The following is a 27,795-nucleotide window of genomic DNA, read 5'->3' on the forward strand; positions in this document are numbered from 1 at the left end:
AGCTAAGAGCCTTGCAATTGCTTGGTTAGTTTCCTTGGCTGGTGCTCTACTACTTTAGCCATACTTTCAACTCTGCTTTTTGCTAGTTATTTTTGACATGAAGTCACACAGACTTTTGCCTCAGCTAAATTTGAGCCACAATCCTCCATCTCAGACTCCTGAGTCACTAGGTATGTATAATTGATGTCTCAATCTAATAAACATTTATTGAATACCTGCTATATAACTGCTACTCTCTGGGTATCCTAAATATATAAATTAAGATAATTACTAAAGCACTAATCTCTCAATCCAAATAAAGATAAAAAGTGCATATTTTATTTTGAAAGCTTCCAAAGGTCTTTCTTTCAACAATGTTTTAAATGAAAATCTGTTAAATGTGATAATGCTGAAGAGATAAAATAAAAAAGATATGATTCTTCCCTCAAGTCCAAAACAATATGATTTAGGATTAAAGATTCTTACAGTTTTAACAAAAGATAATTCTGCTATTGGTTATTATTTCATTCAAGAACTTCTAAAACTTACATATTACTCATTAAATTTTTGTAAGACAATGTTTCTATTACCAAAATGCTCATTTACCATAACATATATATAAGCATATAAATGAGGTGAAAATATGAAAAGTTGAGGGTATTTGCCATTAGCTTACATTTTCTATGACAAATGTCCACTCTTTGTCTTCAAATTCCTCTGCATGCGGATCCTGTAACAACAGCAAAACATGAAATTGAAATAAATGTTAATACAGTCAATTCCATTAATAAAATGCAAATAATCTTACATTTTAGCTTTTACTAACTTTTTTAAAAAGGGAGGGACAAAATAGCTTTCTTCTTGGATACTTCCATAATTTTTCTAAATTTAAATTAATTATATTAAGAAATTCTCAGCAGGACTCAGTGACTTACACCTAAAATCCTATATATTCAAGAAGGTGAGTAGAGCAGTAGAGCTCCTGCCTAGCAAGGACAAGGCTCTGGGTTCAAACCCTTGTACCACTAAAAAATGAAATTCTCTATTTTACTTTTATCTGACTGGAGAAAGATAACCTAGTTAATGAACTATTTTAAAAAGTATTTTATTATTTTTCAAAAAGTGGTCATATAAAACTGTCCTCACTGCCGGGCGCTGGTGGCTCACGCCTGTAATCAATCCTAGCTACTCAGGAGGCTGAGATCTGAGGATCACGGTTCAAAGCCAGCCCGGGCAGCTGAGACCGTGAGACTCCTATCTCCAATAAACCACCAGAAAACCGGAAGTGGCGCTGTAGCTCAAGTGGTAGAGCGCTTGCCTTGAGCTGAAGAGCTGAGGGACAGCGCCCAGCCCCAGAGTTCAGGCCCCACGACCGACAAAAAAAAAAAAAAAAAAAAAAAAAAAAAAGTCCTCACTTTTACACCTGTATATATTTAGAACTAAATGTATCATTTCAAATACAGCATTTTTCAATGAAATTATATACCACCTGGAATTTCTATGTACTGCAAAACATTTCATAATCTAGACAAAATGACAAGTCAACATGGGCTTTCAATACCCTTTTCTCCCTCTCCCCCATTAAGGAAATGCATGACACTGCAGAAAAGGTTATAATCTTCAATATAAACTTTAAATAAAAGAGGAGGAAGAAGGGGTGGAGCAAGAAGAGGTGGCAGAGGAGGAGGAAGAAGATGAAGAAGAGGAGGAGTAGGAAGAAGAGGAGAATTCATTTGCAGGTATTTACTTGTCAAATATATTATTATATACAAGACTGTAGAGGGATTTCAAACACACACACACACACACACACACACACACACACACACACACAACTCTATTTAGACATTGTATTTATTTAAATACATGGCCAATGAAAGAAATAGCTTTGCCAGAAGTGTTTTGAAAAAACATAATACATCTTGCAGGAATGAACAGACAAAACTCACAAGAGAAATCCTCTGGATTACCTAAATTACATAAGATTTCCACTGATATTTGAGTAGGTAGAGTCATTTTAAATATGCATTCAATTTCATGCACTAAAGATAGGATAGGTTAAAGATATGGAGAGAATTCAATAGAGCAAGCTTTGGGCTCAATATTCTATTCTAAGATTAAACTAACACAGACGGGAAGGGTCTTAGGTCTCATATGCTTCTCACAGGGAAGCATCTTATATAATTGATTCTACTTTAGTCTATTACTAATTTTCTGTTTCTATGGCCACAGTTAAGTTATGCCAGGGTTATTATTTCAACTAAAAGTGGCTATAGTAGTCTCTCACTTAATCTGCTTTTCCATTTAATCTCATAGACAGATCAATATTTCAAAACCACAGTTTTGATAATATTGACACAACTTGTGATGATGTTGGTATAACTTAGATTTCCTTAATGCAGCATAAACACTATGAGATAAATCCCAAATTCCTTAGTTCTTTATTTCCATTACTTTATTTTTTACTATAGTAACATGGTAACTGGCTCACATAGTCTGAGCTGTATTTTTATGAGTAAATTCACTCAGATAAAGACAAAAATCTGTGAAAAGAATTGCTTTGGTAATTGTGGGCAGGAGAATGATAGGGCAGGGTAGAATAGAAAAATAGTTTCCCTAGCTGGCTTTATCTGACTTTTTTTATGATGCATTCAGAGCATAAACAATGATACTTTAGCGACTAATAAAATGTGATACAATGCTGGGGAAAGACATCCTACTGTCCTCTAGGTCATCCTTTTGTTTTGGGGACAATAAAGCTCTAAGCACAACTAGTATCAAATTAATAGTAAGGTGAAAATATTTACTGAGCACTCACTATGTCCCAGTTATTCTGCTAAATGATTTATGCCCACTTAATGACACAGAAAACAGAAACCAAAAGAACACAACTAAATGTTAAAAGGTATGCTGCAAATCGACTGTGGCAGCATACATTTATAATCCAAGGCAGGATTTCAAGGTCAAGAACGGCCCAGAGAATGTTAGCAAGACCCTATCTCAAAAAAAAAACAACAAATGACAGCAAGTGAGGGCACAGATTAAGTAGTAGTTCAAATGCAAAACCCTGGGTCCAATCCCAGGAATGACAAAGGAGGAAAAAAAAAAAAAAATGGCTGTGTTGCACTTTTATGTCTTTTACCTAGTTTGCACATTCAGTTTAATCTGTGTCATTAGGATCAAGAAAAGTACCTGACAACATAACAGGATTCCAAGAATATTTACAAATGGCTTAGTCGGCAAATATTGAACAGTAACATTAAAGCAAATGAAACATTAAAAAAAGAAAACCTAAAAAATTTACCCCTAAAAAAAAATTTCACTAATGAACAATTCCAATGGATCCAAGAAACATCTGATAGGGCAAAGTCAGGAAGAAGATATGAAAGTAGTAGTAATAATGTTCATTCTCAAGGTACTTAAAAAATTGCATCTTTACATAATTAAATATTTATACTACTGACCAGACAAAAACACTCTTAATGAGAATGGCTTCTTGCTGGAATCAATTAAGTCTTCTTTATTTACTACTCACCCTCTATGGTCTCCTTTATTACTACTGTACTAAAAGAAGAATCAAAATGGCTTAACAACTATTTTTTTTCTTCTCAAAATCCAAAAGCATTTAAAAAACTTTACTAGAAACAATTATTTTCAATAAAATTCAGACTTCAGACAGAAGCATATAAGAAATTAAGTTCTAGCCAGGCATCGGTAGCTCATGCCTGTAATCCTAGCTACTCAGGAGGCTGAGATCTGAGGATCACTGTTCAAAGCCAGCCCGGGCAGGAAAGTCTGTGAGACTCTTAGCTCCAATAAACCACTCAAAAACTGGAAGTGGCGCTGTGGCTCAAGTGGTAGAGCACTCGCCTTGAGCTGAAGAGCTGAGGGACAACGCCCAAGCCCAGAGTTCAAGTCTCATGACCGACAAAAAAAAAAAAAAAAGAAACTAAGTTCTACTTAAGTCATAGAAAAATGAAATACAGTGAGTGATAGCTTTCTTCAAAAGCACTGTTCTGAGTTTACCTCTGTGAATGCTCCAATAAAGACAAGGAATCCAAGCAGCCCTTTGCAAACTTCAAGATTAAGCAAATTGTGAAACTTAGTATAAGGAAGAGGGAAATATAAAGAACTTTTTCATTTGAAAAACTATTAAACAATGGGATCCAAAAAATTACGATGAAATAATGAAGTTGTTTCATTTTTCTGTGTTACTTTTCTGCTTTTCTAGTAAAATTCTGGGGATATGAGGGAGTCCGGAAATAAAAAGCATCAGTTGAAAATTCTCATGTAAATATTGAAAATAATCTCAATGTTTCCCAATAGTATAACTGAGAAGAAATCTTTATTATCATAAGCTAGAAAGTGTTTGTTGTTTTCCTAACATTCAAAGGCATAAACGTTCACTGATAAGGATATGCTGAACATTCTCATCTATACTCAAAAACTGTATACCTTTAATCCTATACAAGCTGCACATTTCAATAGTCACTTCCAACTATGAATGACTCAGGCAGTGCATATCCTTTCCCCAAACACATGGCTATCAGCTGTGTTTCAGTTCCATGCTAATCCCTTGTTCACTTGTCATCATTTCCTTTGAAAGTTATATAACCATATCCATTCATTTGTTTTGCCAGTATGAACAACACACTAAGTCAAAATACTCAAGAGATTACTTAAATGTCTTCCTTCAAGAATATCAGAGATCTTGCTATTGTAGTTGACATTTATAAGTTGTTACATGAAGTAGACAATATAGAGGAAAGAACATGGCAAATTCAGGGCATTTCGGCGAGTTACCATCCTTTCTAGTCTCATCTTCCTTATCCATAAAATAAGAATAACTATAGAACCTTATGGATGCTATGAGAACTAAATGAACTAATGAACTAGAGACTGAAATTACTGCTTTTAATTATGAAGCTTTTGTATCATTCCAATAGGAGAATTATAGACAAGACAGGTATAATAATAGGCTTTTAGGACAACTGGTAAACTAACAATAAAGTGGTTCTGACCAACCTGAAGACAAAAAGAATATACTGTCTCCTCCCTTATTTCTCCCTAAGCAAATCAGAGAGAGAGAGAGAGAGAAGAATGAGAGAGAGAGAGAAGTATATATGTAACATATACAACAAGATAATCAAGCTACATTTTAATGTCAATTATACAATATAAAAACTAACAGATATACATACTATATTGACTTAGATAAGAGTATCTATGAAACACAGAATGTTTCAAAATACTATTCCATCTATGTGCTACTACATTAGCATTTACCACATTGTTTTGTTCTTTTGCTCTCTGTAATACTTCCTGAATAAATGTATGTGTTATGGTTTGAATATAAATATATCCACAGGCTAGTTCCCCAGCTGGTTGTGGTATTTTGGGAGGTGGTATTTTAGGAAGTCCCTACCTCCTAAAGTTGTAACCACCCTGGAGGAAAAAGGTTACTAGGTGTGTGCCTCTGAAGCACAGAACTTGTCCTGGGGGTTATACCTTTGTCTGTCTGTCTGTCTGTCTGTCTGTCTCTCTCTCTCTTTGCGTCTTAGTTGCCATGAGGTGAGCAGTTCCACTCCAGTATTGCCTTAGGCTGCCTCACCACAGGCCTGTGATGGAGGCAAGCAACCATGGACTGAGACTTCTGAAACTGAGAGCCAAAATAAATCTTTAAGATGTTTCTCTTAGGTATTTTCCACAGAGATGAAAAAAATCTAACACCAAATGAATTAATATACTGGCTTACAAAATCAAAATCACTTTTCCATACAGCAACTTCACTCTCTAAGCTATAATTTTACATTGCTCTAAATGTTTGGTGGACTTTTCCAAACTTTACATTACCAAATTATGTTTAATGTGATGCTCTACTTCCTCTTGTCTACTATAAAAGTAACTTCAGTATATTTTGAATCATGTAAAAAAGAAACAACATTGTTTTCTAATTCTCTACCTAAAATGCTAAAACCAAGATATTGCTTCTCTCCCATCCCGACTTTGGGAGCTGGAAAAGAATGTGTTAGGAAAGCAAATACTCTAGGGCTTAATTACAAGATGTGCTAAGATATATCAAATAATATGTAAGACCAAGAAAAAAAATCCCATATAAAACAAGCAGAAAGGCATAAGAACAGTTATATTTTTAAATCTGCATTTCAAATTTACAACCAGTATTTTACTTTTAAGTTATAACATTTATGAACATCAACAAATTTGCCAAATAGCAATTTTTTTATTTTTTATTGTGAAAATACTGTACGGAGGGGTTACAATTACATGGGCAAGATAGTGAGTACATTTCTTATCAAGCATTGTAGCCTCCTCCTTTGTTTACCCCTCCCATCCCTTCCCAACCTCCCCCCGCCCCCCCACCTAAACCTCCGCCCCCAATAGCAATTTTTTTAAATCTTATTACATTTAGTAGTCATTAGCAAATTACTAAAGTAGTTACATGCAAATTATTAAACAAGGCTAGCAAATGAGGGACAGAAAGAAAAATTCTACAAACTTCAGTTTTCCACAGGAAAAGTATGTTCACATTTTCTGTGCACAGACTACGACAGAGGTATCTCAGTTGACCTTAGATGTTAACAACTTAAAGTAATCCCCAGGTAATTCAGACTGTAAACCATAACATAATGTAATTCCTTTGCAATGTTATAAATTGCTTTATCCCTACAAAATAATGTGCATTAGATACCATACTGAATACCAATGTGTTGAAATTTTATTTAAAATCATGAATATATAATAAATCCATAAAAAAATAGTAAGAAAAAAATAGTACTGACCTTAAAAAGTGTTACAGTGATTTCAATGTTTTCAGGAACAGGCCAAACAACAACACCACGGTATGGATTTTTTATTCCAGGTTGCCAGCTATGAGCCTACCACAATAAAAATGATAGCTTAAATTATTAAGTACAGGAAATGCAATGTTAATAATTAACAAAAGTATATTACCTTAGCTATCCATTAAATCTATAGTCTTCCTGAAACAAAAAATAGCCTAATAAAACTTTCTAAGCTCCTGCCATGACAGTTATAACACATGAAAGCTATAGATGGCTACAGCTTTAGATTACTATGTAATGGTTACTAATCCTAATACAAGCCTTTACCCCACCACCACACCACACACAACCAACAAAAATATATGTGAAACAGATATCACATATTTTTAAAAATAACTATTTCTGATTAGGAAGCTATTTTTTCATTATGAAAAAACTTTAAAGCATTTTTTACTAAAAACTTCAATATTCATTTTTATTTGCTTTTTGAGAGTTGTGGTTTTGTTATTGTTGCATTTGATTTGTTTTTGCAATAGTCTCCCTACATAGTCAGAAACTTGCAATGGAACTGACCTGAAACTCAATATGACCTAAAGATGAAACTCCTGCCTCTGCCTCATCAGTGCTGAAATTACAGGCACGCATCATCACACCCAGCTAAATTCATTTTTTAAAAGAAAACACTAGGGCTGGGAAAGTGGCTCAGTGGTAGAGCGCTTGCCTTGCATGCATGAGGCCCTGGGTTCAATTCCTCAGGACCACATAAGCAGAAAAAGCGGAAGTGGCACTGTGGCTCAAGTGGTAAAGCACTACTAGCCTTGAGCTGAGGGTCAGGGCCCAGGCCCAGAGTTCAGGCCCCATGACCAACAAAAAAAAAAAAGAAAAGAAAAAGAAAACACTAGCCAAATACATGATATGTTCATAGCCCCCAGCTACTTGGGAGTCTATCTGAGGGAGGATGATTACTTATAAGACCTGGGTCTCAAACAAAAAACAGTAACATAAATAAATAAATAAATAAATAAAAGAAGGAAGACAGGGAAGTGAAATAAAGAAAGGGAGGAAGAAGAAAAGAAAGGAGGAAGGGAGGGACTAATTGTACACTTTGAGTTTAATTTTACCTTATGAAATTCCTCTTATGTGTACCATTTGGGCAAGTAAAGAATAGCAGTTTTTTTCCTGGTGATATTTTTAATATTTCTCATTTTGGATATTCTTTTTCCTTATAAAGGATCTTGATTGCCAAGATTTCCTAAGGAACCTCCAACTAATCTAAACATTGAGAATTATCACCAAGGATATTCCTTAGTAGCTTTTCTAATCAAAACTGGGCTGATAGAAGATAGTATACCAGGCATCCCAACTAAATCTTCATGTTTATATCCTATAAGACTGTCCATGGATATGTTACGGTGATAATAACAGTGAACACAGAATACTTCCTGTAAGTACAAGAATACTACAAATTAGCTACTATTCATTCGCTCATTGCCAAGCATTGTTCTAGACAATTGTGGAAAGCATTCTGCCTTAATGGAGTACATAGTGTAAGTAGGAAGAGACAAACAAAATAAGTAAAATATATAATTATGTTAGGTATAAATTAAAATGTTATGGAAAAATAGAGAAAGGATGGGGGGAATGTAGAAAAATTAGTTTCTAGGGGCTGAGAAGGTGGCACAGTGGTAGAGCTTTGCATGCTCAAGGCCCTGGGTTCGATTCCTCAGCACCACATAAGCAAAAAGAAAAAAGCTGGAAGTAGCGCTGTGGCTCAAATGGTAGAGCGCTAGCCTTGAGCTGAAGAGCTGAGGGACAGCGCCCAGGCCCAGAGTTCAGGCCCCACAACCGGACCCAAAATAATAAATAAAATAAAATAAGAAAAATTAGTTTCTACATATTATTTTTCAAAAAGGTAGTCAGAAAAGGCTTCACTGATAATAATTTTTTAGAATTTTCTAAAGAGAAGAAACAGCAATTGGTGCTGATATATTTAGATAGCAAATAAGAATAATAGAACTGGATAGGTGAAAAGAAGAATAGTAGGAGATGAGGCCAAGAAAAATAATGATAGGCCTAGTCATATAAGGTCCTGGTAGGCAATTGCAAAGATACTGGTTTTTATTTTGCAAGAGACAAAGAACTCACTGAAAGTTTTATAGGAATGATGATCTAAGCTATGTTTCTATAGGTTAAAGTGTTACAGAATAGGTTCCAGATGTAAGAACTACAATCCAGGGTAGAGTTGATAGTGATATGGCCTGGGATGATAGAAAAGTGGTACAGAATGGTCAAATTTTGTGGCTATTTTTACATTTTGTAGGTGGAGTCAGCCAAAAAAAAATTTTTTTAATGAGCAAGTAGCCAAGGCTGACTCTAAAGCTTTTGCCCTAGCAACTAGAAGAAATTTACATGCCTGTAGGAGTGATAAGTTTAAAGAATTAGTACAGGTGCTCAGTTTTGCACACATTTTTAGTTGCCTATGTAGATATACAAGATAGATATGGGCATAAATTCTAAATTTGGGAGATTATCACAAAGATGTGATACTTAAACACTAAGAATGGATGTAATCCCAAGAAAGTGAGAACAGGTAAAGAACAAAGAGGTCCAAACACTGAGGCTTAGAGTGCAACATGAAATAGTGGAGGAAAAGTATCAGCAAAGGCATGTCAGATGATGTAGAAGACATACCAACAGCATGTAGTTTTCTGGATGTGTAGCAAGAAAAATGTTTTAAAGGGAACAATCATCCACCATTAATAATTACACAAGTTTCAATGAAGTAGTTTAAGCACAAGCTTCATTAGAATGGATTTATGAAAGGGTAAGAGGAGATAATAAAGTATATTCAATCCCTCTGCATTGTTTTTACTGAAAAGGAAATAGTTACTGTTAAATGTGGAAAATAGTACCCAAAAAGATTTTTTTAAGAAGGAAAAAAAATACTCTTGTGGTAAAAGAAAATATCAAGTTGAGAGGGAAAAAATAATAATGCAGAAAAAGGAGAATTACAGTACTGAACAATATACAATGAGAACTCAGAAGCACGTTCCATTATAACACCAGAGTACAAGAGTATATAGATATACATCAGCAAACAGATTTTATGAATGAGTTAATTGCATACTAACTTGCCCAAGACTATATAAATAGGCAAAATATAGAACATAGGACATAAAAATGAGAAGGAATCAAGATTACAGAAATTTAGACTCATGAAAATTAGTTTAAATGCCAGCAAATGGTAGAAGTTTAACAAAATATCCAATTCATAGATTATCAATAATTCATTCTCTATTCTCTCTCCATTTTCCTCAATTATGAAGTTTCAAGACACTACAAGAGACACCACAAGAGACTTGGTATATTATACCCAAAAGTAAATAACTAAATTTTGCTTATTAAAACTATCTCCCGAGATTTCTGTTTCCCTATTTCCATGCTTGTTAGCCCTAGAATACTATACAAAATAATCTCGTTTTTGAAATAGGCATTTCTGCCCACCACCTTAACTATCCTTAATCAAAACTCTAATCAATGAAAGGGATGATATTGATCAAGATTCACTGTACTAATAAACTGAATGTTAAAATCCATTTGTACAAATAAAGATAAAAAATAAAGAAAAATAAAAAGATACATTTGTATTCACAAACTGATGTTGAATTGAAACCCCTGTGTACAACTAAAGATAAAAAATAAAATTAAAAATTTTAAAAATCCCTCCAATCTGTATAGATGTGAAAACTTATGATCACATACAGTGATGTTAAATAAAGCTATGAAGACTCTTCAAACCTCCCATAATTATGTTTTCATAGCCTCCCCACATAATAACAACTTAGAGATTCACTGAATCTCTTTCATTATCCACAGCAGGGAGGATAGAGTATGTGTGTAAAAGTCTCAATGAAAAAAAAAAATGAAGAATTTCAGACATGAAAATATCCTTTGGAAATCTAATCCAGCCCTGATAAGGAAACTGAAGCAAGTAAAGAAAAAATGTCTTATCTGAACTAATAGTAGTAATCAATAGGAGAACCTCCAACTTCATTATTCAGATGAAGTTCTTCAGTCAACCTATATACTCTCTGATTCACTACAGTCAAGTAAACAGCCTTCACCTTAAAAAGTTAACATTTCTGTGTATGACACCAGGGGTCAAAGTGGAAATCTTCCAACAAATGGGTAGATCCAAGAGACAGTAGTTTCAGATACTTTCCTCAGGAACTCTAATGCCTAATCTAAATTACTTCTTTAAATTTCAGTCTTGGAGAAGTTCAATTAAGTTAGAACTTTGGCTTTCTGGTTATTCCTTTCATACCTGTAAAATCTGGCTTAGTTAAGATACTGTAACAGTATTAATTAGTCAAAGTAGAGTAGCTGACAATGAATAGTTGTCATTACCTAACTATTATATACTAGATAGAAAATAGAAAGACCAGCCGGGCGCCGGTGGCTCACGCCTGTAATCCTAGCTACTCAGGAGGCTGAGATCTGAGAATCGCGGTTCAAACCCAGCCCAGGCAGGAAAGACCGTGAGACTCCTATCTCCAATAAACCACTAGAAAGCCGGAAGTGGCGCTGTGGCTCAAGTGGTAGAGCGCTCGCCTTGAGCTGAAGAGCTGAGTGACAGCGCCCAGGCCCAGAGTTCAAGCCCCATGACTGACCAAAAAAAGAAAAAAAAGAAAGAAAGAAAATAGAAAGACCAGTAAATGTTGGGTTTTTTTTTTTTTTTTTTTGGTTTTTTGGGTTTTTTTTTGCCGGTCATGGAGCCTGAACTCTGGGTCTGGGCGCTGTCCCTCAGCTCAAGGCTAGCGCTCTACCACTGAAGCCACAGCGCCACTTCCAGCTTTTTCTGTTTATGTGGTGCTGAGGAATAGAACCCAGGGTCTCATGCATGCAAGGCACGCACTCTACCGCTGAGCTACCTTCCCAGCCCTACCAGTAAATGTTACTGGAGAAATCAAGGACATAAAAAAAGAGTCCTAAACTAGAATAATCTAGCTTTTTCAATCTAGATTGAATAACACAGAATTAAATTAAAAATAGCTCTCATAAGAAACATCCAATTGAGCAGCTCCCCGCCGCCCAGCGCACGGCGGGCTGGCATGGGCCCGGGGAAAGCGGAGCAGGTCTGAGTGTCGCAGCAAAGCACCTTCCCAGAATCGGGAGGAGGAGCCAGCAAGGATAGGCCCAGGAATAATGGCGTCCAAAGAGGAACAAGCAACGAAAAACCTTGATGTGGAAAATACTCACCAGGAAAATGAAAACAAGGAAGAAAAGGAGCAAGTTGCTACTAAAAAGGAGCCCTTGGCTCAGCCTTCAGAAGCCGGGGTTCCTAGAGGGAATCGCAGGCGATTCCGTGTTAGGCAGCCCGTCCTGCACTATAGATGGGATCTGATGCATAGGCTTGGAGAGCCCCAGGCAAGGATGAGAAAAGAGAACATGGAAAGGTTTGGAGAGGAGGTGAGACAGCTCATGGAAAAGCTGAGGGAGAAGCAGTTGAGCCATAGTTTGTGGGCAGTTAGCACCGACCCCCTCCACCATGACCACCATGATGAGTTTTGCCTTATGCCCTAAATCCTGAATCTTGATGTGGTCCCTCAAGTTAATTGCGAGAGACCCCTGCTTCCTAAAACTACATGTTTGTGATGTACTCTTGTAAATCTTTTGATGTTCCTTGTGGATCTCCTATTACCAGCTTCTAATTGAATGTTGTGTTTTTGACCCCGTCTGTAAGAATTTTGTTAGCAGGAGAATTTATCTATTGCATGGAAAGATGCTCATTATATATTGTGAAGTTAATAAAGCAATTTTAAAAAGCAAAACAAAAACAAAAACAAAAACAAAAACATCCAATTGTTCTAACCAAAGGAAACAGTAAGTCAGCTTCTTAAGGAATTAATACAAAAAAAAAAAAAGCAAACCATTAGTCAATATCAACACTATGAGAAACTTGATCAGTTTTCATAGAGTCCCTGATCAGTTTTCATACAGAGTAATTAAGATTTCCCTAAGCCGGGAGCCTGTGGCTCACGCCTATAATCCTAGCTACTTAGGAGGCTGAGATCTGAGGATCCTGGTTCAAAGCCAGACTAGGCAAGAAAGGCCGTGAAACTCTCATCTCCAATAAACCACCAGAAAACCAGAAGCGGTGCTACTGTAGCTCAAGGGGTAGAGCGCTAGCCTTGAGCTGAAGAGTTGAGGGACAGCGCTCAGGCCCAGAATTCAGGCCCCATGACCAACAACAACAAAAAAAAAGATTTCCCTAGAAAAGAACCACACACAGAAACACATACACAGTTATTTACTACCTTAGAATAGTTTGAAAAGGTTATTTAATAATCTAATGATTATACTTAACATATTTATAATTTGGTCAACATCCCAAGAATTAGGATGTATTATCCACATCCCTCTATATAGTTTTTATATAGATCTTCTGGCAACTCCAGAGGCAGGCTTAGGAAAAACTCAATATTCCCCAATTTATGGTACTAACTCTATAAAATGCCTGTTTTTTTAATTATTTCATGTAATACCTTAAAAGACTGGTTCTTAAAGACAGCCTCTTCAGTAAATGGTGCTGGCAAAATTGGTTAACTACATGTAGAAAACTAAAGCTAGATCCTTATATATCACCCTGCACCAGAATCAACTCCAAATGGATCAAAGACCTTGAACTCAAAGCAGACACTCTGAAAACATTACAGGATGGAATAGGAGAAACCCTAGGTCTCCTTGGCTCAGGCCGAAATTTTCTGAATAGAGACCCGGAAGCACAACAAATCAAAGAAAGGTTGGACAAATGGGATTGCATAAGGTTGCAGAGCTTCTGCAGGGCAAATGACATAGCTAGCAAGATCAATAGAAAGCCCACCGATTGGGAGAAGATCTTTACTAGCCATACAACGGACAAGGGTCTCATATCTAAAATATACTTGGAACTCAAAAAATTAAACCACCCAACAACAAATCCTCAAAGAAACAACTGCCCAATAAATAAGTGGGCGAAAGACTTAAAGAGAAGCTTCTCTGAAGAAGAAAGAAGGATGGCCATTAGACACATGAAGAAATGTTCAACATCCCTAGCCATAAAAGAAATGCAAATCAAAACAACATTGAGATATCACCTCACTCCAGTTAGAACAGCAAAAATCAAGAACTCTAACAACAACAGATGCTGGAGGGGATGTGGACAGAAAGGAACCTTACTTCATTGTTGGTGGGAATGTAAACTTGTTCAACCACTTTGGAAAGCAGTATGGAGGTTCCTCAAAAGACTTCACATAGAACTCCCCTATGATCCAGCAATCCCACTTTTGGGCATTTACCCAAATGTATACAAACAAGACCACACTAAAGCTACCAGCACAACTATGTTTATTGCAGTATTATTTACCATAGCTAAGATATGGAACCAACCCAGAAGCCCCTCAGTAGATGAATGGATCAAGAAAATGTGGTATATATACACAATGGAATTCTATGCCTCCATCAGAAAGAATGACATCTCCCCATTTGTTAGGAAATGGAAAGGCTTGGAAAAAATTATATTAAGTGAAGTAAGCCAGGCCCAAAGAAACATAGGTCCCATGGTTTCCCTTATTTGCAATATCTAGTATAGGTATGAGTCAAGCGGAAAAGGTCAGATAATGTGATGTTAGGAAAACGAACCCTTAAATATGTATTTTAATGTTTTCGTTTCTTTCATGCATGTGTTTCTAACGCATTTATAAGATTATTTCTTTGTTGCTTTGTATGTCCCTCCCCCACAGTGTAACCCCCGCTTTCACTTTATTTGATGTCAGTATAACATGTGGAGGAGAGGGGGACAAACAAGTCGTTTAAGGATTCAGGTGGACCTGTTGCAACAAGGAGAATTACAAAATGTCATGTCAAAGCAAGCTTTACAATGTCGGAGTGGGGGGGAGGGGGGAGGCTGGGAAGGGAGGTGAAGGGTAAACAAAGGAGGAGGCTGCAATGCTTGGTAAGAAATGTATGCATTATCCTGCTAATGTAATTGTAACCCCTCTGTACAGTATGTTCTCAAATAAAATAAAATTTAAAAAAAAATGCTAATCAAAAAAAAAAAAGACTGGTTCTTAGTTAAAAGTCTAGTATGAAACAAAATAAAAAATAAGCACTAAATTTTTACTTTCCATAGTACCATTTAAACAAATTTTTTTTTCCATTTAAACAAATTTTTGTAAAGAAAATTGTTTTCCATTTGGAATTTTCCCATCTCTGCAAATTTAAATTTAGAAAACAGGACTTAACAGAAAGTATGCTGCTATAATTTTTCAATTCTATTAGATTTACCATGCTTCTTTACATCACATTATTATATTGAAAATAATTTAAATATATTACAAATCAATCGCAGCCTTGCAAAGTTGTTGCTATAAATCATATGACTTAAAGAGGAGGGGAAGCTGCATATTGTATTGTTTACCCATAGTAATTTTTTTCATAGATAAACATACTATGTATAAGTGCTAATAAGTGTAACATATTGTCAGTTTTCATAAGCTTTGTAAAGTACACTTATATTTCTAGAAAAAGACCAATAAGCCAGGCACCAGTAATCCTAGCTACTCAGGAGGCTGAGGATGGCGGTTCAAAGCCAGCCTGGGCGGGAAAGTCCACAAGACTCTTATCTCCAATTAACCACCAGAAAACTGGCAGTGGCATGTGGCTCTAGTGGTAGAGTGCTTATCTTGAGGTGAAGAGCTCAGGAACAGCGCCCACAACCCACAAAATAAAAAAAGCACAATAATTCTAAAGTTTAGTCGTCCTTCAGTATCTGTGAGGGACTGGATTCCAGGACGCTCTGGATACCAATACCAAAACCTGCACATGCTCAAATTGTTTATGTAAAAATAGTCTAGTATTTGCATATAACCTTTGCATATAACCGAAATACTATGGAACGAGTTGTTAATTGTATACTTAGGGAATAATGACAAGGAAAAAAATCTACATATCAATATAGTCACAATTTTTTCCTCAAATATTTTCAACCAATAGTTTGTTTAATCCACAGATGTGGATGCATAAGGCAAGTTGTATGCAGAAAGACGCTGAAATATTAATAGAATTACAACTGGAAAATGAATTTAACCAGAAGTAATTTCCTTGTGGAACCCGTAATTTCCTTGTGGAACCCAGAAATAATAACAACAACTTTAAAAGGAGGACTGATAGAAAAAAACAATGAGCAGGAAGATAGTGATAGGAATTAATATATGTGTATGGTCATGAAAGTAGCATTAATAAGCCCTACTAAACAATGTAAAATAAAGGAAGATATGAAAAAAGTAATAGAAGTAGTGAATTTGATCAAAGTAATTATGTACATTATGAAAAATGCCACAATAAAACTCCTTTGTACAATTAATATAATTAAATGAGAAAGTGAAAAAAGTAATTTCTCCTAGAAAGTATTTAATTCTGAGAAAAATCAACCTGTAGCCTCATATATTTATATTTATATTTGGATTCAAACAAAATTGAATACTCTATGAAAGAGAATCTACACCAATCAGAAAAGTTATCTGAATGGCTTGTAAAAACACAATTAAGTAACAAATTATATTTAACATTAAAAAGAGGTACTATAATTGATGTACTATTTGAAATATTTCATTACATTTCCTAATTTTCTTCTTATTTTTTTTTGTTTTTCCTGGTCCTAGGGCTTGAACTTGGGGCCTGGGTACTGTCCCTGAGGTTTTGTTTGTTTGTTTGTTTGTTTTTCTCAAGGCAAGCGCTCTACTACTTGAGCTACAGTGCCACTTCTGGCGTTTTTAAGTAGTTTATTGGAGATAAGAGTCTCACACTGTTTCCTGCCTGGGCTGGCTTCAAACCATAATCCTAAAAAACTTTAGAATTATTGTGCTTTTTCTAGAAACATAAAATGTGTTTTATTTTAAAAGCTTATGAATATAGTTTTAGGGAATAATGACAAGGAAAAAAATCTACTTATCAGTATAGTCACAATTTTTTCCTCAAATATTTTCAACCAATCGTTTGTTTAATACACAGATATGGATGCATAGAGCAAACTGTATGCAGAAAGACGCTGAAATATTAAGAGAATTACAACCGGAAAATGAATGTAGATATTGTAGCTGAGTAGCTAGGATTGCAGGTGTGAGCCACCAGTGCCCAGTTCCTAATTTTCTTATTATTATCTAATCAAAAGGGGAGAAAATGGTTTCTATTGGTAACTAATAACATTCAGGGTTCATTCTAAAGTCTATACGTATGTCATATAGTTATCTATTATACACAATCAATAACTTTATCCTGGGTCATTTTCCACAAAAGCTTAAGGCTACATCAGCAACACTGATTAGATTCTAAGTCTATTTTAAAAATTCTTTCTTATGTAAATGGATAAGTATTCAATTATAATGTATCCTTTAAAGAAAATGTTCATGATGTAAACATCTTCATTTCCTGGAAGAGGTGCTTGAAATTTCTTAAAACTTAAGAAACCTACTTTATTCCCAGAATTCCCTTCCTAGGTATATGCTAAAGTGAAATAAAAATAACTTTCCCTCAAAATACTTGAAGAATAATGTTTATACCAGCTTTGTTAACAACAGTAAAAAAGAAAAAGAAAATAAATGTTCATCAACCAGGAAACATATAATCAACTTGTATGTTCACATAATAAAATACTACTCAACAATAAAGTAAAATCTACCCCAAAACACAAGGGCATGAATAAATCTCAAAAAAAGTATTTGATTGATCAAAATACATTGTACTTATAAACTGTACTTACAATTGACTTGTGAAATTGAAATCCCTTTGTATAACTAATTTTTTTTAATGTGCCCACTGATTCACACCTGTAATCCTCATTATTTAGGTGGCTGAGATCTGAGGACCACAGTTTAAAGCCAGGAATGTCCATGAGATGCAAATGTTCAATTAATCATCAAAAAGACAAAGTGGAGCTGTAGTGTAAGAGATACAGTGCCAGTCTTAAGCAGAAAAATCAAGGACAGCTCAGGCCCTAAGTTTAAGCCCAAGACAGAACACACACACACAAAATACCAAAAAATACTGAACACAAGAGATCAGACTTCATATAGTAGTACTATACAATAGGTACGATATCATTGTACTATTTTATATGAAATTCAAAAACAGACAAAACAGAAAACAAACCAATGCTTGTCTCTGAGGGAAATGACTGAAGAACAATTGAAAAAGATGATGAAAATTATTCATATATTGGTAGAAGTAATTGGTACTTACACAAGTATATTGAATGATTAAAGCCTATCGGTTGTACAGAACAACAAAAGTAAAATAGCTCAATAAAAATACAACTTGATGCCAGGCATGGTGAAATATACTTTACAATCCCAGCATTTGGGAAGCAGAGGCAGGATTGTGAGTTTGAGGCCAGCCTAGTCTGCAAAGCATGTCTGTGCCTCAAAACAAACAAAAGAACAAACTTGAAACAATGCTCTTAATTTAAAAAAAATTCAAAACAAAAAAAACACCTTTTTTTTTAATGTAATACTTGTTTTGGCAGTTTGAACTCAAGGCTTTATGCTTACTAGGCAGACACTCTACCTCTTAAGCCATAGTCCAAATCACATCTTTTTCTTTATTTTATAAAACTCAACCACCAATAAATATGATTATTGTATACTGTACAATAACAACTAATAAATATACTTATGATTACTATCTCCTGTAAGACTGCCAATGAGTTAGCATTTGGTGAGGGATTCTTACTGCATTTTCACACAGTTTAAAGCAGAAGAGCAATATGCAATGAACTCTTGTCATGCCACCCTTTTAAAGATATCTATTTCCATTCATGAGGAAGAAGCCCTCAAGGCCTAATCACTTCTTGAAGTTGTCACCTTTAAAGGCCCCATCTCCTAACACTATCATACTGGTAACACCTAAAATTTGAGATACATTCACTATTAAGTCCAAGAGTAAAATTCAATTATTTGACTCTCACTTTAATAAGTACAGTTAAAAGATTTCAAGACAAATCCACTTTCAGTATATTAGCTAAAAATAATAGTAATTTAAAAATAAAATTAAAAACCAAAGACCAACTAATAGTTTAAAATATTCTATAATGGGATCAGAAAAGCTTAATAATTTAGCTGAATTCAACTATATTACTGAAATTTAAGAAATAAATTTCTGGGTAAGAAATTTACAAAACACACTAACCTTAGAAGACTTTCTTCGGCTTCTTCTTGTCCAAACTACCACCAGTTTATCTGGTTGCCTGTCAAATAGGAAAATCTAAGTTAGTAAAGTTTCGTTTTAGCACTTTTTAAAGGCCTAAAATGTCATTTGCTTTAAATTACATGGTAGTACTCTTAAAATAAAACTCTATATTCAAATACAGTCGATGCTAAAATGAGATCTAATTTAAATGACTAATATGTCCTTCACACACATTTTTAAAAGCATGCTAATTTATTGGGACAAACCAAGCAAAATATACTAAAAGCAAAGAGGGCATAGAATGATCTATTTCAAATTCTGAAAGAAAAACCCACCAACCTAGATTACTGTATCGAGTATTGTTAACCAGAATATTGGGAAGTTTTGTTTCATAATAAACAAAAACTAAAGGAATTCATAACCACTAAGCCAGAACTATAGAATATATCTAAAAAGATTCTAAACATAGAAGAGGAAAGTAAATACAACCAAAAAAATTTAAGAATAAATTTCACTAGAATAGAAGATAAACAAATAAGGAGTAGGGAAGAATCAAACATTTAAAAACAACAATGTGGTAAGAACTACTACATATTGCTTAATAATAACTCTGAATTTTTTTTATTTATTTTATTTTTTTTCAGTCATAGGGCGCAACTCTGGGCCTGGGCACTGTCCCTCAGCTCTTCAGCTCAAGGCTAGCGCTCTACCATTTGAGCCACAGTGCCACTTCTGGCTTTTTCTACCTATGTGGTGTTGGGGAATTGAACCCAGGGCCTCATGCATTCAAGGCAAGCACTCTACCACTGAGCTACCTTTCCAGCCCCAATAACTCTATTAACTGTTGATTCTCCAATCAAAAGACACACAATGGACAGTGCCAGTGGATCATACCTATAATCTTAGCTACTCAGAAGGCTGAGATCTGAGGATCATGGTTCAGAGTCAGCCCAGGAAGGAAATTCTGTGAGAATTTTATCTCCAATAAACAACCAGAAAATAAGAAGTGGTGCTGTGGCTCAAGTGGTAGAGCGCTAGCCTTGAGCTGAAGAGCTGAGGGACAGTGCTCAGGCCCAGAGTTCAAGCCCCATGGCAGACAAAAAAAAAAGACACAGAATGGTAGAATGGATTAAAAACTCCATTATTGTTTCCTATTTGAATCACATTTCCTATAGGAATCACAACTCAAAGCTTAAAATGAAACAAAAGAAAATAATATTACCATCAAATAGAACCTGAGAGCAAGAAGGAATCTCTACATTCAAGAAGGAATCTCTACATTCATATCTGACAAAGCAGTCTCCAAAATTAAACAGAAAAGATAAAGCAAGGCACTTCATTTTGATAAAGGGAGCAATCCATCAAGAGGATATAATTATTGTAAACATATATGCCCTAAACATTAGTACATCCCATTTTATTTTTAAAAAACTACTGAACAGGGCTGGGAAGGTGGCTCAATGGTAAAATGCTTGCCTTCCATGCATGAGGCCCTGGGTTCGATGCTTCAGCACCACATAAGCAGAAAAAGGCAGAAGTGGCATTGTGGCTCAAACGGTAGAGTGCTAGCCTTGAGCTGAAGAGCTGAGGGGCAGCATCTAGGCCCAGAGTCCAAACCCCATAACCAACCAAACAAACAAACCAACCAATAAATAAATAAATAAATAAACACTACTGGACAGAAAGCACAGATACATCCAACATAATAAAATAGTGGGTAACTTTAATAATTCACTCTCGTTAATAGATAGGCTATCCAGACCAAAAAAAAAAAATCAACAAAGAAACTTCAGAATTAAATGACACTATAGATAAAATGGTCTTAATAGGCATATACAGAATATTCCACCAAACTTTCTCTGAAACAATATATTTTAGGATATAAATCAACTCTTGACAAAAAACTGAAATAACTTACTATATTTTATCAAAATACAATGGAATAAAACTAGAAATCAATAGCAAAAGAAAACTACCTAAAATATTCAAACATAGACACTGAACATTACATTGGTGAATGATCAGTATCATTAAAGAAATGAGGATGGACTTGAATTTTATACAACCAATCGAACACATTTTACCAGAATCTTTTGAATACAACAAAGGGAGTTCTAAGAGGAAAATTTATGTCTCTAAGTACCTAAAAGAAAATCAAAGAGGAGCCAGGTACCTCCTAATAATGTCTGTAATCCTAGATACTCACTCTGGAGGCTAAGATCAAGAAGATCTCAAGTTGAAGCCAGCGATATGAAAAGTTTGTTAGTTCTCACATGAACAAATAGCTGGACACAGTGATGGGCACAAATCATCACAGTTACACAGAAGACTAAATCAGGAAGTCAGTGGTTCCAAGGCCTGCTAGGCCAATCTCAACAGAAAAAGCTAGGGCAGTACTGCACATATCTCATCCCAAAAAGTAGGACTGTAGTCCAAAGTCAGCCTAGGTAAAATGTGAGATGCCATTGGAAGGGTTCAGACTTCCAAATAGTATCTTGGTTTCACTGTTATTGGTTTCTTCTTATTTTTTTTTTCTTTTTTTTTGTCAGCCATGGGGCTTGAACTCTGGGCCTAGGCACTGTCCCTCAGCTCTTCAGCTCAAGGCAAGCGCTCTATCATTTGAGCCACATGCCACTGCCAGTTTTCTGGTGGTTTATTGGAGATAAGAGTCTCACAGACTTTCCTGCCCGGGCTGACTTTGAACCACAATCCTCAGATCTCAGCCTCCTGAGTAGCTAGGATTACAGGCAGGAGCCACCAGAGCCCGGCTCTTTTTTTTTCTTTTTTTTTTTTAAATAAAGCTATATACAGATTGTGAATTAACAAAATAAATTTCTAAATGTAAAAATGAAAAAAGAAAAACCGACATTAGGTTCAAAAATAACCAGAGTAAAAACAGCTGGAGGTAGAGTATGGCTCAAATGATAACAGTGCTTACTTCCTGCCTAATAGACACAGAGAGCCCTCAACTCAACAAAAATCAAAGAGGATTCTGTTGTGAAGGCTCATGGCTATTAATTTTAGCTAAGACTGGGAGGATTGTGGTTCCAGGCCAGCCCAAGCAAAAGAGGTTAACAAGCTCCCTAGCTAAACAGAAAAAAATAAAAATTTGAGTATGGTGGCACATACCTGGCAAGAAGTAAAACTAAAGTCCAGATCAGACCAGGCAAAAAGGCAAAACCCTACCTCAGTAACTTGAGAAAGAACAGGAGGCATGGCTCAAGTGGTAGAACACATGCCTAGCAAGTATAAAGTCCTGAGTTCAAACTCTAGTACCAGAAAAGAAAGATTGAGGGGCTTGGGGGGGAGGGGGGAGAGAAAGAGAGAGAAAGAGAGGGAGATGGAGAGAGAGAGAGAGGAAGAGAGAGAGGAGTTCAAGGCAAGCCAGAGCAAAAAGTTAGCAAGACACTACCTCAAAAAGCAAGCTTGGGAGCACCCACACTGCCCTCTTCCCCATAATTCCACATCTAGGCATGTGGTCCCAAGCCTCCAAAGACCTGTCGAAGCAGGTCAAGCTTCACCTGTGATTACTTCAGGCAAATGGAAATAAGGAATGATCTCAGGAGAACTGGAGCTACCACACAGTGAGCATCCCATACCTACTGCTGTTAATACAGTGTCTCTACTCTTGTGTGTTCTAAACAGATAGTGACACAATATGCATTATGACATGCCCAAAGATATTAATCACAGCCAAATAATCCATAGGGAGGTTACACTATGGTGTGTAGCTAGAATCAAAGCCAACATTATGTAACATACTAGTACCCTCAAGACATATCTTCAGGAGAAAGCTGCTTACTAAGAAGTCTCCTGATAAAACTGTCTGTTCATTAGAGCTCAAATCGCAGTGTAGGACAATAAATATGAAAAAAGCCAAAGCAGTAGGATGCCTTCAAAAGAACTCTGATATTCCAAACAATTTTAAATGGATGAAAAATTTGATAAAGAATTTTAAAGAAGCTGGCACAGGAGTGGCACATCTGTAGTTCTAGTTTTTCAGAAGGCTGAGATCCAGAGGACTGGTTTGGAGCCAACATGGAAAGAAAAGTCCTCAAGACTGACTTCAATTAACCAGCAAAATGACACTACGAAGACATGGTTCAAGTGGTGGCTGAGCAAATACGAAAGTTCTGAGTCCAAACATTGGTACTAGCCAAAAAAATAAAATAAATGATTATAAAATAGCACAATGAAATCCAGGAGAATACAGATAGTTAGGAAGATAATACAGGTTATTAATGAAAAATTATGTAAAAAGAGATTCTAAGAAGAACCAAACTCAAAAAATACAGTTGAAGGACTCAACAGATTAAAGTGGAACAAAGAATATTTGAACTTGAAAAGGTCTTCTGAAATATCTTAGTCTGACAAAAACAAAACAAAACAAAACAATATGCTGCCTACAAGAAACCCATTTCACCAGTGTAAAGTGAAAGGATGGAAAATGATACTCTATTCAAATCAAAACAATATAAGCAGAAGTAGCTATACTTTTATCTGACAAATAGACTTCAAGAGTAATGGATGGAAGTGGAAGATATTAAGTGAAATAAGCCAGACATAGAGAGAAACGTGATGCATATCCTCAGGTGGAAGCTAAAAAAGTTGACTAAGAGTAGAACATTAATTACTGGGGATTGGGAAGGCTTAGGGAAGGGCAGAAATGGGGAGACTGGACTTGATTAATGCATGTTGTATGCATGGGATGAAATATCACACTGCTGTTTATATGTGTATATATATATGTATGTATATATATATATATATACACACACACACATATATCATTAACATATCTTAATAAAATAAGAAATAGCTAACATTGCAGCAATGCCTGAAAGTCCCATCTAAGGAGAAAGTAGATGCAGGACAATCACAGGCTTAGGTCAGCCTGAAAAATAAGCTAAAAAGCAAGCTGAGCACTAGTGGCTCACTCCTGTAATCCTAGTTGTTGGGAGGCAGAGATGAGAAAGATTAAGATTCCAGGCCAACCTAGGCGGAAAAGTTCATGACGCCCCATATCTCAACTAATAGCTCGGTGGAATGGTGCACATCTGTCATCCCTGTTCTTAAAAGGAAGCCTAAAATAGGCAGGTTGTGGTCCATGAATACACTCAGGCAATTTAAAAAAAAAAGGGGGGGGGGGACAGGAGATATAGTAAATCATTCTGCTTTTCAAACACTAGGCCCTGTATTCAAACTTCAGTACTATCCCCCCCTAAAAAAAAAAACCTGAAAATCTTCAAATAAATAACCTGAGTATCTAGAAAATATAAGTGGAAAAAATGCAGTCCAATACCAGCCAAGGTGAAAAAGCATGATACCTAACCAAAAAAGGGATAGGGGTGTGGCTTAAGTGGTAGAGCACTTACTTGGTCTGAGACTCTGCAAAAAGTCAGACTAGAAATATGACTCAAGTAGTAGAGTCTTAGGTGTGAGGGAAAAAGCCAAGTGAAATCACAAGGTCCTGAGTAATGGAATGGTTAGATTTCATCAAAGCCTATTATGCATTGTGGAAATTTATACTAATTTTTATAACTATAATTATAGCCTATATTTAACTGGCCCTGTGTTCCCATGACATGCAAGGTAAGAACTATATTCTTCAATATTGGGTGTGTGTGTGTGTGTGTTTCAGATCTTCGCTTTACTATTTATACCTGTAAGATCAGGATATTGGATTCAAGTAGATTCTGAGTATATTCTTTCGTTCGTCTGCCTTCCAAGTGTGTGTGTGTGTGTGTGTGTGTGTGTGTGTGTGTGTGTGTGTGTGTGTGTGTGTGTGTGTGTGTGTGTGTGTGTGTGTGTGTGTGTGTGTGTGCGCGCGCCAGTCCACGTGTGTGTGTGTGTGTGTGTGTGTGTGTGTGCGCGCGCGCGCCAGTCCACGGGCTTTGAACTCAGGGCCCAGGAACTGTTACTAAACTTTTGTGCTCAAGGCTAGTGTTGTACCATTTTGAGCCACAGTGTCATTTTTGGCATTTTGGTAGTTAATTGAAGACAAGAGTCTCACAAACTTTCCTGCCAGAGCTGGCATTGAACAGAGATTCTCAGATCTACTCAGCCTCCTGCATAATTAAGATTACAGATGTGAGACACAGATGCTAAGTTATCAATACTTTTCTGTTGTTGTTTTGTTTTGTTCTTTAAAATACTTCACTATCTTCTAACTATACAACATTTAAGTCTTTCATAGGCGGCATCTTCATCAAATCCCAAACATTGTTTCAAGTTCTTGATACTCATCTCACCTTATGCCCTTCTTTGGGTCCTAATCTGAGCTGATTATTCTTACTATGCTTCCAACACTTCTATTTTCAAACTCTGTATTCTCTATATTAAAATTATGCATTGTTTCTATCTTTACCACTAGTCTACACTACTTTATCGAACTCATATATCTTTGTATTCCTATCAACTAATAAAAATCCAGTATAAGGTAAAAGGGCCAATAAGTATTTACTGCTGAATAGAATGAACCTTAAGTTCCATTCAGGAATTCTCAATTGGTTAGTAATTGATGAGGTCCAACTAAAATCAAAGCTATAAAATACATCCTCTCTGCAGCTTATTGGAACTTTGTAGGGGCCCTTATGTTGGGTATACATTAAAGCTACCTAAAAAGTTCTTTTTGTTTTTTTAATTTTATTTTTGGTGCCAATCCTGGGGCTTGAACTCAGGACCTTGGAACTGTCTCTGAGTTTCTTTTGCTCAAGGCTAGCATTCTACCACTTGAGCCACAGCCTCACTTCTGGCTTTCTGGTAGTGCAATGGAGATAAGTCTCAAAGACATCCAAATCATGATTACAGGCTTATGGGTGTGAGCCAGCGGCGCCTGGCTCAGCTTTTATTTTTATCTTTTTAATGATTCTGGGTTTTAAACTTAGAGCTTCATCTTACTGGGCAGGTGTTCTACTACTGAGCCATGCCTCCAGCTCTTTTTTGCACTGGTTATTTTTGAGATATGGTCTCACCTCCTGCCCACGTATATACCTGGACAGAGAATGTATTTTTCACTTACTATCACAGCTAGTATGACAGGTACATGGCAGCACACCTAGGTTCTTCCACACTTTTCTGCCTAGGCTACTCTAGAACCGCAGTCCTCTGGATCTCAGCATCCCATGTACCAATGAGACAGAAGAATGCCATTGCAGTTATTGGTTAAGAAGTCTCACATGTATGACCAAACTGAGATGTTCCTGATCTCAGTCTCCCTAGTAGATAGATAGGCCTGAATCATCAGCATCCAGCTACCAGGAAAGCTTTTTAAAAATGCTGATGCTGGTGCCGGTGGCTCACACCAGTAATCCTAGCCACTCAGGAGGCTGAGATCTGAGGATGGCAGTTCAAAGCCAGCCCAGGCAGGAAAGTCCATGAGACTCTTATCTCCAATAAACCACTAGAAAACCGGAAGTGGCCCTGCAGCTCAAGTGGTAGAGTGCTAGACTTGAGCTGAAGAGCACAGGGACAGGGCCCAAGCCCTGAGTTCAAACCCCACAACCAATCAATAGATAGATAGATAGATAGACAGACAGACAGACAGACAGACAGACAGACAGACAGACAGATAGATTAGATAGATAGATAGATAGATAGATAGATAGATAGATAGATAGATAGATAGATAGATAGATAGATAGATAGATAGATAGATAGATAGATAGATAGATAGACAGATAGATACTGATGCCAGGCTGGGAAGGTCGCTCAGTGGTAGAGTGCTTTGCCTTGCATGCATGAGGCCCTGGGTTCAATTCCTCAGCACCACATAAGCAGAAAAAGCCAGAAGTGGCACTGTGGCTCAAGAGGTAGAGCACTACTAGCCTTGAGCTGAAGAGTTGAGAGACCTCACCCAGGCCCAGAGTCCAGACCCCAGACCAACAAAAACAAAAAACACAAAAACAAAAGAAACTGATGCCTACATTTCTGCCCTAGAGAAGCTCATTTAATTTGTTTGGTATACAGGATTTTAAAAACTTCACAGATTATTTTAAAGGTATACCCTTGGCTGAGGACTGCTGGTAAACAGGTAGTGGGCAATCCCAACACCTCCTGACTCGAAACATCAGTGAGGCATTGCCTAAGATGAGAATGAGACTGTCTCCTTCCTCTACAACATCCTCCAGAGTTACTTTAACTCTTAACCTCCTTCTAACGGGACTCAGCACCCTTCCTCCTTCAATCCAGTTAGTACTTCAGAAAAGGAGAGGTTTCTGGTGTTTTTCTTTCTTCTTTTCTTTTTTTTTTTTTTAGCATAAAAAGGGCAGGAAATTGTATGGCAGGTATATAAACACTGTATTTGGCAATGTACTCAGAGATAAACTTTTTTTGTGACTCTAAATCATATTCATATTTTAAATGTCCCCCTAAGGACAGGGATGTAGCTTAGTGGCACAAGACCTGCATAGCATGCACAAAATCCTAGTTTGAGTCCCAAACTAGGGGGGGAGAAAAAGGTCTCCTCTAAAAATAGAAACAGGTCCAACTTGATATTATGAGGATTATGAAGAGCAAAATAAAGCAGTATGTTCTAAAATAAAATAATATATTCTTGGCAGAACAGAACTAATAACCACACAATTGGCTGGCCATAATTAATATTTTAAGCATCCGTGCTCTGCTACAAAAGAGCCATTAAATATTTACAAATGTACTCGAAGGGAAAAGGGGCCACAGCAATTGTGAGAGTTTTTCCAGCTACAGAAGACCTATATTCACACAACTTTCAATCAAAATAGTCAAGAAAACCTAATAGACTTCAGGTTTCAGAGAGAATTTGATAGTCATA

The 27,795-nt window shown here is 36.3% G+C and overlaps 2 protein-coding genes across 7 annotated transcripts in view; one reads left to right on the forward strand and one right to left on the reverse strand.

Annotated features, from left to right (window-relative positions):
- Ehbp1 (EH domain binding protein 1) overlaps nucleotides 1–27,795 on the reverse strand; it is a 305,708-nt gene that overhangs the window by 227,918 nt on the left and 49,995 nt on the right. For all 6 annotated transcript variants that reach the window (XM_070004546.1, XM_070004547.1, XM_070004551.1 and 3 more), the window contains 3 exons: nucleotides 19,005–19,062; nucleotides 6,780–6,875; nucleotides 656–709 (listed from right to left, as the gene is read on the reverse strand). In XM_070004546.1, the coding sequence (XP_069860647.1) occupies nucleotides 656–709; nucleotides 6,780–6,875; nucleotides 19,005–19,062 (208 nt within the window). The remainder of the gene's footprint in view (nucleotides 1–655; nucleotides 710–6,779; nucleotides 6,876–19,004; nucleotides 19,063–27,795) is intronic.
- Nucleotides 11,927–12,365, forward strand: LOC138815193 (protein BEX1-like). Its single transcript, XM_070004442.1, has one exon. It carries the CDS (start codon nucleotides 11,988–11,990, stop codon nucleotides 12,363–12,365), a length of 378 nt encoding a protein of 125 aa, XP_069860543.1. The 5' UTR covers nucleotides 11,927–11,987.

The sequence above is a fragment of the Dipodomys merriami genome, unplaced genomic scaffold (assembly GCF_024711535.1).
Source record: "Dipodomys merriami isolate MVZ:Mamm:240054 unplaced genomic scaffold, mDipMer1.0.p SCAF_63, whole genome shotgun sequence".
Taxonomy (NCBI): Eukaryota; Metazoa; Chordata; class Mammalia; order Rodentia; family Heteromyidae; genus Dipodomys; species Dipodomys merriami.